We start from the raw sequence: 17,201 nt of genomic DNA on the forward strand, positions 1-17,201 counted from the left end.
CCAGTAGAAAGGAAATGCAAATTAAAGTCACTATGGGATGCCACTTCTGACCCATCAGGTTGAACCAATAAAAAAAGTGGTGACACCCAACTTCTAGCAAGGATGGGGCTCCCATGCACTGGCCACGAGTTGTTGGAGCTCCGGAATGTTCACACTACAACTGGTGGGGTCTGGGTGGTGGGCAATAATCCTGAGCCTGCACCTGAGCAGGTCCAGCACCAACTTTTGTGTGAGCTGTGCCTCCGTGAGGTTCTGGATTGCAGTGTGTGGTCAGAGGGCCCCGGCAGCAGAGCAGCCGTAGCCAAAGCAGTAGGAAGGACACTCAGCTCAGGGACCTGTTTGCCATTTCAGTGTTCTGACAACTTGTACCACTGAGCAGGTGCATTCCAGCTGAACGAGGGAGCCACAGGACATGTCTGTCAAACAGAACAGCCATTCCCTGCCACCCAAGCTCTCCTCTAGTGCCCAGTCTGTAGAAATGAACGCACTAAGGCGTAAGGATGCCCATGCCTGGATAATGTCCATGTTGTTCATGGTGGGGAAAATAAACTTGAAAACACTCTGAAGGCATTAGAGGATCAACTGAATGAAACCTTTTTTGTCCAGACAATGAAATGTTACATCACCTTAAAAACGAATGAATTGTATCTATCCCAGCTGACCTGGAGGGGTTTCCACAAGGAGTTAAACAAAGCAAGACACAGGGTAGAGATGATATCTCAACTAAGTGCAAGGAAGCAGCCACTGTAGACATGACAGATACTTGTGTGGGCATGGAGAGGTGCAGGAGGACAAAGGACCACCCAGTTGGAACTCTGGGGTGGGCCAGCTGGAGCACCAGGTGAGCCACAGAAAAGAGAGACAGACAGTCATTATAATTGTGTTCAACTTATGGAAAGTTGAACAGATAAATATGCACATATACAAAGAAGCTGGATTATGAGATGGTGGTTTTTTTTCTTATGCTCTTCTGTAATGACTGGATTTTTTTCTTTTACAATAAGTTCATATAATTTTATAATAATTAACAAAAGTCTACTTCCATAACCTCTCCCCCCCAAAAAAAAGAAATTAAGAAACAAAAACGTGAAGCCATTTAGGGAGCATTCTGGAGCCCCAGGGTGTCACTAAGAGCCTGGACAGGAGTGGGGGATAGGACGGGTCAGCTGCTCCCACAGTCTCAGTGAGTCTCCCCCTTGTCACTCTGCTGTGGAGCCACACTGGGCTCAGCAGAGCATAAGGCGCTGTGCAGCCCTCCCCAGCCCAGCCCTCATCCGCAGTTCCTGCTGCCCAAATGCTGCTCCTCACCCTCCAGGACTCAGTCTGGATAATTCCTTCTCATCCTGAATGTCCACACTCCAAGACTCCATGTCCTCCTCTGAATGATGGGGTCATGACAGTGTCTACCTTGCAGGCTCACATGCCAATCACACTGTCATGTCTTGAAGTTGTGCCAGGCACAATGAATTCAAGTGGCTGTTGTCATAGCAAAGCTGGGGACCAGGGAATTGGTGGATGGGGACATCCAAATGTAGGGATGTCTGCAGAGGTATCAACAGCCAGACCATGGACTTTAGGGGCTTTATTTTCTGGCATTAAGAAGTGACTGGGTGTCTTTAAACAGGTATTGATTGACATGACATGATCTGCATTTTAGAAAAAAAAGCCACCTTGGCCCCAGTGTGGGGTTGAAGCTGGAAAGGGGAAGACAAGCCCTGTCTCTACCACAGGAGACTCATGGCCATGGGCTTGGGCTCACGTGACTGTGACCTGGGATGGTACATCTTGAAGGTCCTTGAGCCCTGAGAACTGGAGTTACTAATTGAGGGCAAGAAGGGAAGTCAGGAGCACAGAGGCAGAGCCTGGGGACAGCAGCATCTCAGGGAAGAGCAGGGGAACGGAAAGTGAGAGATGGAAAAACAGCAGGGAGAAAAGTGGGCAGACACTTGGAGGGCAAGAGAGATGGGCAGAGGCGGAGGGGGGGACCAGGGCACCTCACTCCTTGCTGAGATTTTCAGCTGTCCTACTCACTTCCAATGGTAACTGTCCCCTTATCACAGATGGTGAACTGGGGCTCAGAAAGATCACTAAGTTGTCCAGAGTCAGGGAGTAAGTGAGGAGCTGGGACTAGGAATATGGACCCTGGGCCCTCTGCCCTCCTCTCATGATTCAAAGGTTATTGCTGAAGAAACTTGGATTCCTCCAGAAATTTCCTGAGACAAGGCTCTCTTAGAGTTATAGTCCGGAGCAAAATACTGCAATATATTTTGTTTTCTTTCTCCAATGTATCAGCTCAACCAAGTCCCAGGAGATGAGAACCCCATTTTTCTCCCTTCGGATGCAAAATATGACTGGCTCCTGGCCAAAATCTGGGTGCGCTCCAGTGACTTCCACATCCACCAGACCATCACCCACCTTCTGCGCACACATCTGGTGTCTGAAGTTTTTGGCATTGCCATGTACCGCCAGCTGCCTGCCGTGCACCCCATTTTCAAGGTACATCAAGCTATTGCCTCACCTGGTGTGGGAGGGCACCTGGATATGGGGTGACAGGAGGGAGGGAGGCAGGGCACTGACCCCCACAGGCCTGTGGCTGGGAGTGGCCAGCAGAGAGGGACACCTGGAGAGATGCACAGGGGCAGGAATGCCCCAGGAAACAGAGCTCCGAGTCTCTGGTTCCTGAGGACACAGCACCGGGTCTGACAGGGGCCCTGGCTGGCCTGGGAGCAGAGTTTGAAGAGGCAAGTAACCTCCGTGTGACTCTTACCTGATCCCAGACAGCAGCCTCCACTGTCTCTCCCTTCTGTCTCCCCAAATCCTACTGGCACTGTCAGCTGGGGTGAGTGCAGGCTAAAAATAAACTCTATATGCCTCAGTTTCCCCCTCTGTAAAACAGATCAAAATAGCACACCTGCCTCGCTCGTAGTATTACCATCAGGATTAAAGTAGTTAACAAATTCAGAAAGCTTAAAGCAGTGCCTGGCACACAGTTAAACTCCACCCAACTGTTGACTATTATCATTCCTATCATGACCATTATCACTAAGTGTCAAAGCTACATCCCCAGCCTCCTACGGCTGCTCAGCAGTGAAGAGCAGCCTGTGGGCCTCGGCCTTCTCTGAGAGACTTAGCATCACCCCTCCCCAGGACTGAGGAGGGCGTGCTGAGGGCCCTGGGGGCCCCTGAGAAGCCACAGACCAGCCTTCTCTGAGGTCTTCCTCGCTCCCCCACCAGCTCCTGGTAGCACACGTGCGGTTCACCATCGCCATCAACACCAAGGCCCGCGAGCAGCTCATCTGCGAGTATGGCCTCTTTGACAAGGTGGGTGCTTCCCACCCCTCCACACAGGGAAAAGCCTAACCCACTTTTCAGAACCTCCCCCCACCTGAGATACAGATTTCCTCTCAGGAGACCCACCATAGGCAGCATGCCGGCGGGGGCCTGGGAAGGTGGGAAGCTGCAGCCCTGAGTACAGCTGGGTCTCTGGCCATCCATCCCCCAACCCCACCAGCCACGGGACTACTGTCCCCTGCTGCTCACCACCAACCGTGCTCTCTCTCTCCCCCACTTCACCTCCCCCGCAATCCTCTGGCCTGCGGGTGTAGATCCTGCCTCCTGGCACATCTCCTTCCCTCTTCGGGGCCAGAGAGCTGTGTCTCCGCTCCCGCTCTGCTGCCTGTCCCTCCGAGCACAGCATCCCACCCCCTGCACTTCCAGGCCCTCAGGGCCCTCCTCCCCACCCTCACACCCTCCCAGGCAGCACCCGCTGCAGCCTTACCAAGCCTGGACCTTCACGGTAACCCTCAACCCTGACCTGCCTCCTTTCCCACCTCCCACTGGTGAGCCAGCCAGATGTGCACTAAGGCTTAGCCACAGCTTGGGTTGCAAATGACAAAACCCAACTCAAACTGGCTGAAGCTGGAAAGGAAATGTATTGTCCCATATACCTGGACACAGCTAGGCTGAGCAAGACGCAGACCAAAATGGCCCTGGAGACTCAAGTAATGTACCCAGGACACAGACACACTGGCTGGCATTCTTCCCTCTTTAAACTGTGTCAGCTTCATTTGCCCAGACAGGGTCATCCACAGGGCGGGGGGATGGGACCTCGGACATGGAGCTCCAGGCTCGTGTCCCCACACATGCAGTGACCGTCGGCTCCCGTCCAGAAACAAAGTACTCTGATTGGTCTTGTTTGGGTCAGATGACCCCAGGAACCAGTGTCGGCACCCTGGCACCCAGGTCCTCCCTTGAAGACCACCACATGTGTGCGTGTGTGTGTATGTGTGTGTGTGCTTGACATACTTGTGAGCATGTGTGCCTGCCCCTCACAGCTGGATGAGGATCAGAACCTCTCCTTGTGCATCTCCCCAAGCACACAACAGGCCCTCAACAGAGCTGTGTGGGTTCTGGGTGCTGTGGCCGCCCCCTTTCTTTAGCCCAAAGATCACATTGCTGAGAGCAGTGCTCAGACTCTGGGCAGCCTGTGCTCAGCACCAGCGCAGGCCTGAGGGCCACCCCAGCCCAGGCCCCACAATCTGCCAGCTGTCCCCGCTGCCCTCCTGGGAACAGGAGCCTGACCCTCCTGCCTGCTGCTGACCCAGGCCCCACACACGCCCCTCCACTTCAGCGCATTGCGTTAGATGGGGCTGAAGCGCTTCCCTGTCACCTCCTCCCCGGGCTGCCCTTGGCATTGTTTCTGTTAAACACCCCTCCTGCCCCACCTCCCTGGCCACCCCCCTTCCCCTTCCAGTTTCTCACGCTGCACTCCAGGGCTGGGAGGCTGGAGAGGGGGAGCCAGCTGCTGCTCACAGGGCATTCCCCCCACTCCAGGCCAACGCCACAGGGGGCGGTGGGCACGTGCAGATGGTGCAGAGGGCCATGCAGGACCTGACCTACAGCTCCCTGTGCTTCCCTGAGGCCATCAAGGCCCGGGGTATGGACAGCGCAGAGGACATCCCTTACTACTTCTACCGGGACGACGGGCTCCTGGTGTGGGAGGCCATCAAGACGTGAGTGCACTCTGGGGCTGCAGGACTGCTCTGTCCCTGATGGCCGCGAAGGGCTGGGCCAGGTGCCCGGACAGCTGACTCGTAGGCCAGGGTCCTGGCCCCATTGTCAGGACAATGATGGAGGGAATGGGGGTATGCAGGGCTGGGGGAAGGGGGTGTTGGCCGGAGTCTGGACATTAAGGAGTGACAGGGTCACCAACGTGGCCCAGCCCTGGGGTGCAGGAGCACCAGCTGTGCAGATCCTGGCTGGGTCACCCACTCCTAGACGGGCCCCCCCAAACCAGGTTCACGGCTGAGGTGGTGGGCATCTATTACAAGAGTGACCAGGTGGTGGCGGAGGACCAGGAGCTGCAGGACTTTGTGAATGACGTTTACGTGTATGGCATGCGGGGCAAGAAGGCCTCAGGTAGGGGGTGCCCAGCTCTCCTCTGGGCCTCTCTTCTGCTCTTCCCTGCACCTAGGGCTTGTCTTAGGCAACGCTGCTCCCTGGCATCCCCCTTAGCCCCTGGTGCTGGGGCCAGAGTCCCCACGGGACCCCTGACCACCAGTGTGCCTCACAGGGACATCTCAGAGGCTTTCTGTGGCCCCTGAGAGCCCACGTGAGAAAGAGCAGGAACAAAGGCCAAGGAGCTCTTCCTTCCCAGCGTGTCTCGCCCATGCCTGGCCCCCCCACACATGGGTGTGGGAACCAGGGACAGGGTGGGGTTGGGGGGTGCCTGCGAGTCATCCACCCATCCAGGGAACAGGCCTCAGCCACTGAATGGCTCTGCCTCAGGCTTCCCCAAGTCCATCAAGACCAGGGAGAAGCTGTCGGAGTACCTGACCGTGGTCATCTTCACAGCCTCAGCCCAGCATGCAGCGGTGAACTTCGGCCAGGTGGGCAAGGGCAGGTGGGCTCTCTGGGCGGGAAACCACCAGACCACTCCTGATGTGGGGGTGGGGCCACCCCTCTTCCTAGTTTTGCAGGGAAGACTTCAGGCAGTCTCAGTGGCAGGCTGCCTGGCCCTGCTGGAGCGGGAGAAGGCACGGGAGGCGACTGGCCTCCGCCCTCCCTGTCGGGCATGTGGGGGGCTGCTGGCTGAGGAAGTGCCCACACGTGACCATGGTTGCCCCTGCAGTACGACTGGTGCTCCTGGATCCCCAATGCTCCCCCAACCATGCGAGCCCCGCCACCCACAGCCAAGGGTATGGTCACCATCGAGCAGATCGTGGCCACACTGCCAGACCGTGGCCGCTCTTGCTGGCATCTGGGTGCTGTGTGGGCGCTGAGCCAGTTCCAGGAAAATGAGGTGAGGCCCGGAGGCTGTCCTGCCGTCTGGCAGGCAGATCACATAGGTTTAGCCTGTCCTCAACCTCAGGGCTTTCTGATCCACGGCTCAGGCTGGACACCTGCAGGCCAGGAATCCTGACTTCAAAGCTAGAAGGGCCCTCAGGGTCCTCAGGCCTGAGCCTGGGTGGAACTCAGGGTGGGTGGGGCAGGAGAGCGGGGGACTCTGCTGACTAGTGACACTCCCCACTGGGCACACCACCACCCCAGCTATTGACAAAGGTCTTTCATGGGGGTTTCTCCCTAGCATCCCACATCTCCTGGATAGCCCCCCATTCATTCCCATGCATGTACACCTTGTTCGACCTGATAGCAACACTAGGGAGCCAGTACCTCAGACACACCCCGTGGCATCAGATCAGGGATGCACAGAAGGACTATGCCAGGGCACAAGCCCCAGACCCATGGGCATTTTCATGGGCATATAAGTTGCTTTGGGGACTTTGATAATGTGTTGGTCCCTCACTAACATCTTTGTATATGTGTCTTTCCACATGTGGTCTATAGAGCCAGAGGATACATTCCTTGTAGAGGAATTTCTTGGTCAAAGAATGTTGAGACTGAACTGCCCCCCACAAACTAAATCCAAAATCCTAGCAATGGCATATGTTTCTCCTACCCTTTCCAGCCATGGGTGTGAAACTCTCCAATTTTAACAATCTAATAGTTGTTTAAAAGACATGTCTAGTTTTAAACAAATTAAAAAGCAATAAAACAGACATCTATGTGTGTGCAAATGAGCGCACCCCAAAAGGGCCTCCTTTGTTGTCCTGTGCTGTCCTCTGCTGGAGAAGAGAAGGCCAGCTCTGGCCTCCCAGTCCCTGCCACCTGGAGCCCAGCTAGGAAGGTAGGAGCGCTGCACAGGACAGGCTGGGCAGGAGTGCACAGCCACACAGCTGGAACCACCAGTGGCCTCCACGTTCACCTGCATGGCCGCATGTCCTTACAGCCACCCTGCGGCAGGACAGCTCTTTCCCCATGCATCCGTAAGGCCCGCCCAGGAGTGTCTGGGGCTCAGCAGGTGTCAGAGCATGGAGATGGGGGGATGAGCACGTGCTCACTTCCTCACCTACCAATGGATGGGCTCTGGGATAGGACAAAGCAGTTTGCATCACCTTGTCACAGATTAACCTGTCTGTCCATGTCTGGGCCCTCAGCTGTTCCTGGGCATGTACCCAGAGGAGCATTTCGTCGAGAGGCCTATAAAGGAGGCTATGGCCCAATTCCGCAAAAACCTTGATGCCATCGTCAGGGTGATCGCCGAGCGCAACAAGAACAAGAAGCTGCCTTATTACTACTTGTCCCCAGACAGGATTCCCAACAGCGTGGCCATCTGAGTGGCCACCTGAGCCAGTCTTCCTGCAGGACGGCCAGTGGCCTGAGAGCTTAGGACCCAGACTCTGGCCTGCTTGGGTGGGCCAGCCCCCTGGAATCTGGCTCCTCCAAGGCCCTCCAAGATTCCTGAGAATTCTGCCCTCAGGTCCCAGGCTGACTGGCTTCACACCAGAGGCTGCCCCAGGTTGGGTCACATTATAGCTAAGCTTTGGTGCATTTTCTTGTTTATTCCTCAATCTTTAATGAATCCCATACTTTGATCAAAGTGTGTAAACACTGCAGGGACCCTCCCTACACAGGACTTTGAGGCTTCTTGCCCTAGACCTAGCTCGGTGCTTCCACACCAGGCAGTCACAGCAACAGGATACCTGACAGACGTTTGTTCTATTGGAGACAATAAAATGATTATTCTGTTCTTTTATGCTTACTTAGTCTAACTTCTTGCATACAGTGGGCGCCCAAATTCTTGTTGAATGAACTAAGAATTAGTTGTTATAAAACAATGGAATGCATTTAAAACAAGTCTTCCACATGCTATGTCCCAGTCACTCCAAACAACTCACATTCCCCCCAATAAAAAAGCCAGAACCGTTGTGATTCCAACTAGGCCAAACCTTCCTCCCTCCCCCAAATCTGGATAGAAGGTACTTTTCTCTCGTCTTTGTCTAGAAAGCCTTTATCTTTCTTCAGAACACACCCCAAATGTCATCCCCTCATGACTGCCCAGATAGAGCTTCTCTATCCCCCACGGTTTTGTCTAAACCTCTGTTTAGACCCACATGGTCTCTCCCTTGGAACCAGAGCCCCTGGAGGACAGAGATCTCACCTTACCGATTTCTGTGCCCCTGTGCTGGCCCAGGTCCGGTGTAAGGTATCAGCTTGCTGCTCCCTCATTTTTCTCCTGGCAGGGCACCTAACCTACAGATTCCAGGCATTGTCTCAGGAGCTGGGAGCAGTTTTCCCCTGTAACAGAGGACTCAAAATAACTTGTAAAAATGCATTTTCTTTCCCCAGGCCCAAAAGGCAGAGCCAGCCCTGAGCTTGGCATGGCCATCCACTGTTTCCTCCCACACACATGCCCACCTCATAATCCCAAGCCTCTAGCTTCAGAATCAGATCAGCAGGGTCTCCAGAATGACTGGAAGGTGCACTCAGTGTGGCAGCCAGCACTCAACGTCTAGGTGAAAGGCTTCCATGAGGGCCAACGTGGCACAGAGAAGGTATGTGTGTTCCTGAAACCACAAGTACTGAGGACACTTGCCACTGAGGTGGGTACTAGAGAGACTGAGGTCCAGCCCCTTACTGGCCCAGACTTCCTACCATCCTGCATAGGGCAAACTGCAAACAGCTCAATTGAGCATAAAACAACTAAGCTGAGATTTGAGCTTTAAAACAGTTTTTAGTTTAAGTTCAACCAAATTAACTGCTTGCTAAAAAAAATGTAACACTCTTCAGAGAAGCATAAGAGAACTCAGAATCTGTACAAAGTAGCATTCACAATAGCCAAACACAATCCAAAATCATTCAGCCATACAGAACATTGGGAAAACGTGACCTGGTCTCAAGAGAAAAGACCACAGACAGAAACTAATCACAAGATGATCCAGATGTTAGAATTAGTAGACAAAGATTTTAATGAAGACTTTTATACCTGTGTTCAGTGAGTTAAAGGAAATATGCTACCAATTTATGAAAGGATAGGAAGTCTCAGCAGAGAACTATGCATTGTAAGAGGAGGAGGAGGGAAGAGAAGGGAAGCGGGAGGAGGAAGGGGCAAAGAACCACCAAATGGACATTCTAGAAAAATATCTGGTGAAAAAATAACTGAATGGGCTTAATAGCAGAACAGATGACAGAACGGAGAGACAGTGAACTTGAAGTTAGATCAATAGAAATGACCCAATCTGTAGAACAGAGAATTCTTCTTACATGAACAGAGCCTCAGATCTATGGGGCGATGCCAGAAGGTTTATCATGCACGTGATTGGAGCCCCAGGAGAGGGGAGGGGAGGGGGAGGACGACCTCCCCACGCGTCCACATGGCCTGCTGGGCTTCCTGGCATGGAGGCGGCAGCCTCAGGTGTATCTGTTAAAAAGGGAAACCAGGTGGCTTACCAGCACTGCCTTGATCTCTAAAGCTACCTTTGAACAGGGGTGGCAGGGATGGTCAGCCCCGTCAGGCGAGTAAACTGAAGCTCAGGGAAGATCGGGAGCCCATGACAGGCCACCAGCCTGAGGGGCCAAGCCCGTGCTCTGTGATGCCCTTGGGTGATCTGCACCTCTGTACCTTCCATCTCCTTTTTAAGAATCTACTTCAAAGGCCTCTGAAGCAACAAAGCCTTTGCCACCAGGCCTCTGGGAGGCAGGACTCCAACAGAACAGAAGTTGCTCAGGTAGCTGCTAATTCAACCCAGCAGAGCTGCTCCTGGGAACTCTACAACCTCCCTCCTACAACTCAACAACCTTCCTTCCTCCATCCGAAATGGCGGGATGAGCCCAGAGATCTCAGTGCCATCCCTTGGGCCTGGGCCTCTGTGGGGCTGAATGAGCGGGGGTGGAAGAATTGGAACTTGGCTGTATTTCCTCCCAGACATCCCAGAAACTGGCTGAGATCTTGAGGGTGGGTGGGAGGAAAGCCCTGAGTCAGAGAGGCTCTCAGTGACAGAACAATGTCCTTCTGGGCCTCAGTTTCCCAGCTATATGTGGGGTCAGGCTGGAGTGGCAGGTGGAGACGTGGGGGGCGGGGGAAGCACAGACCACTTAAAGACTATGGGCATTCTTCCAGGTGCATGACCCAGGTGCTCACACAGTCCTTGGGGGACCATACCTCCTGTGGCTAAGGAAACCTCCTGGCCCTGGACCAGGGTTCCCAGAAGACTGGATTTTCTGGACCAGAAAAGTTTTGAGAGAAAATCTGGAGGGACATTTGGGTTACCAAGCTTTTGTTGATAGGAACCAACCAGTCAACAGAAAGTACCCCCACCAAGAGCAACCATGTACTATCATCACCATTTCATAAAAGGACTTTTAACAGCAAAGGGGGATAAGGACAATGGACCTTCCCCCTTCTCACACAAAACCTATGCTGCCTTTTTCCTATCTCACCCCAGCAGCCTTGCAGACTCTGCCACAGCAGTGCCAGACACCACGGCCAGGCCAGCTCAGTCCCGGGGAGTGTGTGCTGATATTACGCCAGTAGAGTCTGAGCTCTGCTCCTCTCATTTCAGCTCCAAGAAGCAGCTTGGAAAGGCAGGGAAGCAGGCTTCTCTGATGGCTGAGGGGCTGGGCCCTGCCACCCCCAGAGGAACAGCTCTTTCCAGATCCAGCCGTGTTGAGTGTAGCAGGACTCCTGGTCACTATGACGCTAAGAAGCCAGGAGGACAGGCCATGGAGGGAGCTCATCTTCACTGCTGACACCATGCGGCTGTGCACCAACTCTAGGGGCATTGCATTCATACAGACCAAGGGCTGCCCAACATTTCCTATAAAGGGTTATGTGTAAATATTTTAGGCTTTGTAGACAATAGGATCTGTCCCAACTGTTCTTCGCCACTGTAGCAGAAAAATGAGCTGTATACAGTGTGTGAGTGAATGGACACAGCTGTATGCCTGAAAGTTTATTTACAAAACAGGATGCTGGTCTGCAAGCAGTTTGCCACCCCGACACAGAGGTTTGAAAGTGCCCCCTAGAGGTGTGCCATGCGGCAGGTCCAACACCCTATCTCTTTGTGGCTGGTGTCAAAGGGACAGAAGGTCTGGGGGCAGCACGGTCTTGAGCTTGCCTGCAACAAGATCCCATACTGTGTTTCTTCAGCCATATTCGATAAACTCATTAAGTCCCAAAAGTAGAGAGTCTCCTCTTGGCAGTCCTCACCTCGCATTCTTATGGAAGCAGATTTCTCTTTCAGCTCCTCCCTCTGCCCCACGCCTTCCAACCTGTGGTAGAGCACCTGAGCTCAGGAGGCATCCTGGCTTCCCCGTCCCAAAGCAGGTTCACCAGCTGTGCACTCACTTTCCCCTTAGAAGCCTCAATGGCTCCATGCAGTTCTGGGGACCTCTTCTCTGCCGAGCTTGTACAGGATGATACTTGGCAAAGCACCTCTTGGGCTGTCCTTAACTTGGAGCTCACCAAGGATACATATGTCTGGGGCAGTCCCAGCCTCCCTCCTCTCACCTCATGTACACAGGTAAAGCCTAGCGCCCGCCCTCAGCACTGTGAGCAGTTTGCAGTCTTGAGCTTGGAGGCTCCGTGGCACTGCCATTACTTGGAAAAGTGCCATCAGAAGCCAGTGCATGCAGCCAAGCTAGGCAGTCGCTAGCTATCCTGCTGGTCCTCCCTGCTTTGCTCACTCAGCTGTGCTGTCGCTCAGTGTTTCAAGAGAGAAGTGTTTGTGCACTCAATGCAGTGAATCCAAGGATAGCCTGGATGTTTGAAACAAGCACAGCTGCGTTAACTGCCTCAGTGTCCCTCCCAGGCCCACACAACCTCCCAAGCCCACCCTGCCCCCCACCATGAGTGTCGAGGGAGCCATCCTCCCTGACATGCAAGCCAGAGGAGCCAGGAAAGGGGGGCAGGACCACTGGAGTGCCTGCCAACGACTCCACCTCCTTGCAGGAAAACACTTGCATGGCAAAACACTTCCCTTTTTAAAGAAACACTTTATTGCTGCAAGTAAACAGCCCCCCCCCCCGTGTATAATGCAACCCCCCCAACAGAGAATTAATTATTCAAGTGGTAATACTGAGAAAGTGAACATACACAAAATACAGAACTAGACATTTAGAGAACTAGAAACTTTCTAAGTCACAAAAAATGTCAAATGTGAAGTGCCTTTTAGAAATGACACCACACATGCCAGTGTAAATTTGGTTTTTATTAACAATCAACTCTCTATAAACATTGCTATAAACATTGCATCTAAATAGGTGATGAGCTGCACAACTTAATTACTTCCAAAACGAAGATAAACGCTTTTATTTCCCTACATTTTGGTCTTTCCTTGGGCTAAATGGAAGCTGCATATTTCAAATCAGATCCAGAAGGGAAAGTGTCCTGTATCAGGCCAAATCCACAGCATAGTGGACCTCTAGCCTACTGCTCCCCGTGCCCCTCCAGCCCTGCCGCCTCCCACCAGGCAGCAGCAGCATACAGGCATTACCTGATGCTCTGCCTGGGGCCTGCATGGCCACGGCAGGGAGGGCACACCAGCAGTTTGGAAACTAGACCCGTAAGATTGAAAAGAACGGATTGAGGCAAAAAAGAAAGAGACAGTGGCAGGCCTGGAGAAAGAAGAGGCCTTTTACAGTCTCCAGGAAGTTCTCAAACTTAGGCATGAAATCCAAAGCTGAGGTCAGAAGCTCTCGAGTTGTACTGTAACTTTTGAGGATGTAAAGGCTAAACCAGAGCGGGCTGGCTGGCGACATCCTTGAAGCCACTTCCCTCTCTCCCTTGCCTGGCCGAGAGATCTACAAGCTCATCCCCATTTCTACAGGGTTCAGCCAAGTGTCATCCTCTCACCAAAGCCAGGTGAAAAATGAGGGGCAACAGGAATGAATACCCTGCAAAAGAACCCCGAGGGCAAGCTGACAGACTAAGGGGCCACGTGCAGATCCACTGCTGCCACTAGATGGCAGCACAGCACAGCCCTGCCAGGGCTTCTCTCTTCACTGCGAGTCACCACAGGGTAGAGATTAGAGCTGGGACCAAGAGGTCAGAGGTGCTGAACTAGAACCTACAAGAAAAGAGAAAGGCAGGGGGCATCTGTGCCACTCCAAGAGAGGAAAGAAAGATGTGGGACGGACTGTCCACAGGCAGAGGGCTTTTAGAAGCTTGACTGAAGGTGAGGAGATGGACCTAGGCCTTTCTGAAAAGGTGAGAGAGCTTCACATGACATCTGGTTAGGCATGGGAGCAACACCACAGTCGCTGTCATAAGGGCACCTTTGCCATGGGCGGGTGCCAGCCACAGTGGGTGGGCTGCCCAGAGGTTATCCCCACCCAAGCACACTTTCCTCTCGACAGGAAATCTCATAATTTTAAGCATAAGGGGTTCCATCAGGGTAGATGTCTTCACTTAATTACTCATCTGCTATTAGAAGGTGGTGAGGACAAGGCCACTTGTCTGGCAAGTTCCTAAAGGGCACACGCAGGGCCAACCCTGGATTCAGCTCCCCTGAGTGGACAGTTTATAGCTGCCTGGTGTCCCCAGGCTGAGTCAGACTGGGTGGCAGATGGCAGGGCAAAGCCTGCTAGCACATGTGCCCCCACCCACCTCCCCTGCCCCGAGCTTAGAGAGCTCAGCTTCCTCCCAGCTTTCAAAACAAACCATAGCACTTCCACACTGAAAGGCAAAGGAATTATCTTGTGTTTGCTTCATCATTTTCTAACAGGACACATGAGGCACCTAAGGCTCAGAGGGTGGAGACCCCCAGGCAGCTCACCCCACAGAGGGGCTCTGCAGATGCAGTCGCCTGCAGAGTAAGTCTCTGGGCATACGTTCCCATGCTGCACTGCAGACCCTCCTGCCCTGTTTTCCTGGAATTAATTCTTATTTGCCTGGCACAATGAAACTGGTTTTTGAAAACATAATTTTAAGCAGACTTTTTAAAGGGACAAAAGCCATTTGATGGCAGAGATTTTGGTCTTGTTTATAAAAAATGGTATGGAGATAATCCCTGATGACAAAAGAGACTGATTGCTGGACCAGGGCCCTAAAGGATCCTCTCTGTTAAGGCGACAAATGCACAGGGGCTGTGGCTGGGGGGCAGTGACACAGCGGCCCATGGTAGTTTGGTGCTCACTCCTGGCCCCTGTCCCAGAGCCAGCCCATCTGTCTCTCTGCCTGGGCAGTAATCCACAGAACCTCCCAGGAGCAGAAGCTGTCCAAAGCAGCAGGCAGTCCGCAGCACCTGCAGGGTCACACCCGAGCCAGGCAGTACTGTGTACCCTACATGTGAAGCCAGCACAAACTGGAGAGGTTTGTCTGTACATGAATGGTTTTAAAATATTCAGTTTTGTCCTAATTACTTCTTTTCCTTTAGATCTCATAAACCCTTCTTTTTCAGTGTTGACAAGAAATATCTGAAGCAGACCTACAACATACAGAATTATCATAAAACAGGCTTGAAGCCACAGGAATTATGTTCAAATTGCCATATAGCATCTGTTGTTAATTCCCATGAAATGTGATTAAAAAAAACAAGCCTCAGGCCTATTTGTCCTATTTTATAGTCACAAGTACCTTTTAAGGATACAAAGTAGATGTCATGTTTCTTAGAATATATAAGGCAAAAGGGTTTTAGATCTACTACAACATAAAAGAGATAATCAGGGTCATGAAGGGAAGGTTTCTAAATGAGACGTTCTTTTAAATGTCAATCCCACTGGACACACATATTACAAAATAAAGATTCTCTTTTTATAAAGTGCTGTTTGCTTAGTGAATCACTTGCCACCATGCCCAGAGCACCAGAGCCCACCTGCTCAGGGAAACCGCCCGTGGTGGCACTGGCAGAGGGAGCTTGTCTCCCCGAGCCCCCCTTACTGAGGAGAGGAATGTGGCAAGATGTTCCCAAACACTTCCCTCGAGAGTGGGAACTGCCACCAACTGAAGAGCTGTGCCTCGGGGCCCACGTGCCACCCTGCTCCTGCTCTTCCCTCAGGTTTGGCACTTCATTCTCTCATTCTGCTTGAGACCATGGGCCAGAACCCAGCCAGCTCCCCGTTGTGGAGTCTCCCACCTTGCCCTCCCACAGACATGCTGGCAGAAGTGCAACCCAGCTGTGCACGGGCTTGGCGGGGGCTTTCTGAGAGATTCACTAAGGAGGGTTTAGAAAAAGAGAAGCCATTAAAAACAGTCACCAGCCCAGGCTATGCTCTTAAAGGACGTTAGGAAAAGGTACACAATTGGCAGTAAACAATTTCCTTCAGCTGTTCACGGATGTCCAGGAAAACTACACCCTCCACACAATCAGACGTGAATGATTTCTGCTCCAGTGTCTTCAGGTTCTGTGCAACAAGAAGAGTTTGTGTCGGAATGACAGATTCCAAATCCATCTTTATTTTCAAAGTTGGGCTCTGTTAGTGCAGATTTTTCAAAAATATTCTTTTTTCTTGTTTCTGGACAGTTCTGAACATAGATTACTCTGTTATAAGCCTTGAGTCTCTTCCATAATTGTACGTACACTTTGCACTGAACATACATAAAAAGAAGTCCACCAGTAAAGCCAATGGCCACAACCACCAATTTAGTCCAAAAGGGCCACTCTAGGATACCTGGAAGGGAAAAAATTCAGTTAGCCTCTCAGCAGATCTTATTTAAGATCTAATGTAGACAAAACACAACTTATGAACTTCCCCTAATCAGTAGATTCTTAGCTCATCAAATCTTGCTTTGTCACAGGCGGGGAGGAAGATGGTGTCCCCTCCCTTTTATCATGCTCTTCAGGAGGCAGCTCATGGAGATTCTCTCTCCCTCTGATTTTGTCTCTTCTGACTGGGTTTTAAATACTACCACAGCAAGAGAAATATCCAAAAAGGATGCTCAGTGCCTCATGACTGATGCCCCCTCCAGAAGCCCAGACATTTGAAGTCTGACCTGAAAATCAACCTGGAATAATGTTCCAGTCCTAAGACCCCAGTGTGCTTTCCAGGACCTCTGTTCTGAGCTCGCCTTTTGTTCTAAGCACGTACCTGTTGCCTGTCCCTGCTTGATCTCCTCTGCAGTGCGGTCGATGAGCACGTACAAGGACCAGACCACACAAGTGATGGCAATGACGTGGAACGTCACTGAACACATGATCTTCCTGCGCTCACTGGCCGTCATCTGCAGCTTCTCCCACTGGAAAAGACAACACGCAGAGCATAAAGAGCAAGCTTAAAGCCCCAAAGGGCCACAACAGTGAGAGCACTGCAGATGGGGAAGACTGGCTTTCCTCTCCTCCCCTTTTCCCACCTAGATGAATCTCCCAAATGCTCCAAGTCGTTCTCTTTAAACCACTTGGCTTTACCCAAGTACCAAGCACTGGGATTCTGCTGACAGCGAACTTCCTATGCAATGAAAAGAAGCTGGGAAAGAGATGAGCTATGAACCACCACCAGCAATCCCCCTGTCTGCTTATTCTTGCAAGCAGACATCAAATGGCTCAATAAAGGAGTCTGTGGTTTCAGTCCTGATGAAAACAGCATGCTGGCCTGAGACCCAGGTGGCACATTCCAAATCTCCCTGACTTGCTGACTGGCATGGATGAGGGGTAGAAGAGGGCTGATGATGCCATAACACACTAGCGGATGGGTCATACTGCATTGTGAAGGTGATGGCAGAAGGCGCTCACTCTTTGGTCCTCTGCTACTTTGGCAGCAACAGCTCGAAATCGGTGCTAAGAGCTCCAGGTACAAGCAGTCTCTGCCAGTCCCATCTCCTTTAGGAGCTCATTAATTTACTCCAAATAGCCAATTTTCTTTTTCATTTACTGGTTTCCAAATCAGAAGAAAACACATAAAGGTAGAGAAAAAGAACAAAGTGTAAA

General features: G+C 52.0%; 2 protein-coding genes across 7 annotated transcripts in view; one reads left to right on the forward strand and one right to left on the reverse strand.

The window, feature by feature from the left end:
• Positions 1–8,101, forward strand: part of ALOX5 (arachidonate 5-lipoxygenase) — a 51,360-nt gene extending 43,259 nt beyond the window's left edge. Inside the window, exons 8-14 of one of the 2 annotated variants that reach the window (XM_036919373.2) lie at positions 2,293–2,496; positions 3,235–3,321; positions 4,834–5,012; positions 5,297–5,418; positions 5,854–5,888; positions 6,131–6,301; positions 7,497–8,101. In XM_036919373.2, the coding sequence (XP_036775268.1) occupies positions 2,293–2,496; positions 3,235–3,321; positions 4,834–5,012; positions 5,297–5,418; positions 5,854–5,888; positions 6,131–6,301; positions 7,497–7,676 (978 nt within the window). In that variant the 3' untranslated portion in view covers positions 7,677–8,101. Of the gene's footprint in view, positions 1–2,292; positions 2,497–3,234; positions 3,322–4,833; positions 5,013–5,296; positions 5,419–5,787; positions 5,889–6,130; positions 6,302–7,496 lie in introns of both variants that reach the window. The other variant, XM_036919372.2, reaches the window with a different exon arrangement.
• Positions 8,102–12,529: 4,428 nt separating this feature from the next.
• The window catches only part of MARCHF8 (membrane associated ring-CH-type finger 8), a 183,935-nt gene continuing 179,263 nt past the window's right edge, over positions 12,530–17,201 (reverse strand). For all 5 annotated transcript variants that reach the window (XM_057505797.1, XM_057505801.1, XM_057505799.1 and 2 more), the window contains 2 exons: positions 16,366–16,513; positions 12,530–15,948 (listed from right to left, as the gene is read on the reverse strand). In XM_057505797.1, coding sequence (XP_057361780.1) covers positions 15,644–15,948; positions 16,366–16,513 — 453 coding nt within the window. In that variant the 3' untranslated portion in view covers positions 12,530–15,643. The remainder of the gene's footprint in view (positions 15,949–16,365; positions 16,514–17,201) is intronic.

This window comes from Manis pentadactyla, chromosome 8 (assembly GCF_030020395.1).
Source record: "Manis pentadactyla isolate mManPen7 chromosome 8, mManPen7.hap1, whole genome shotgun sequence".
Classification (NCBI taxonomy): domain Eukaryota; kingdom Metazoa; phylum Chordata; class Mammalia; order Pholidota; family Manidae; genus Manis; species Manis pentadactyla.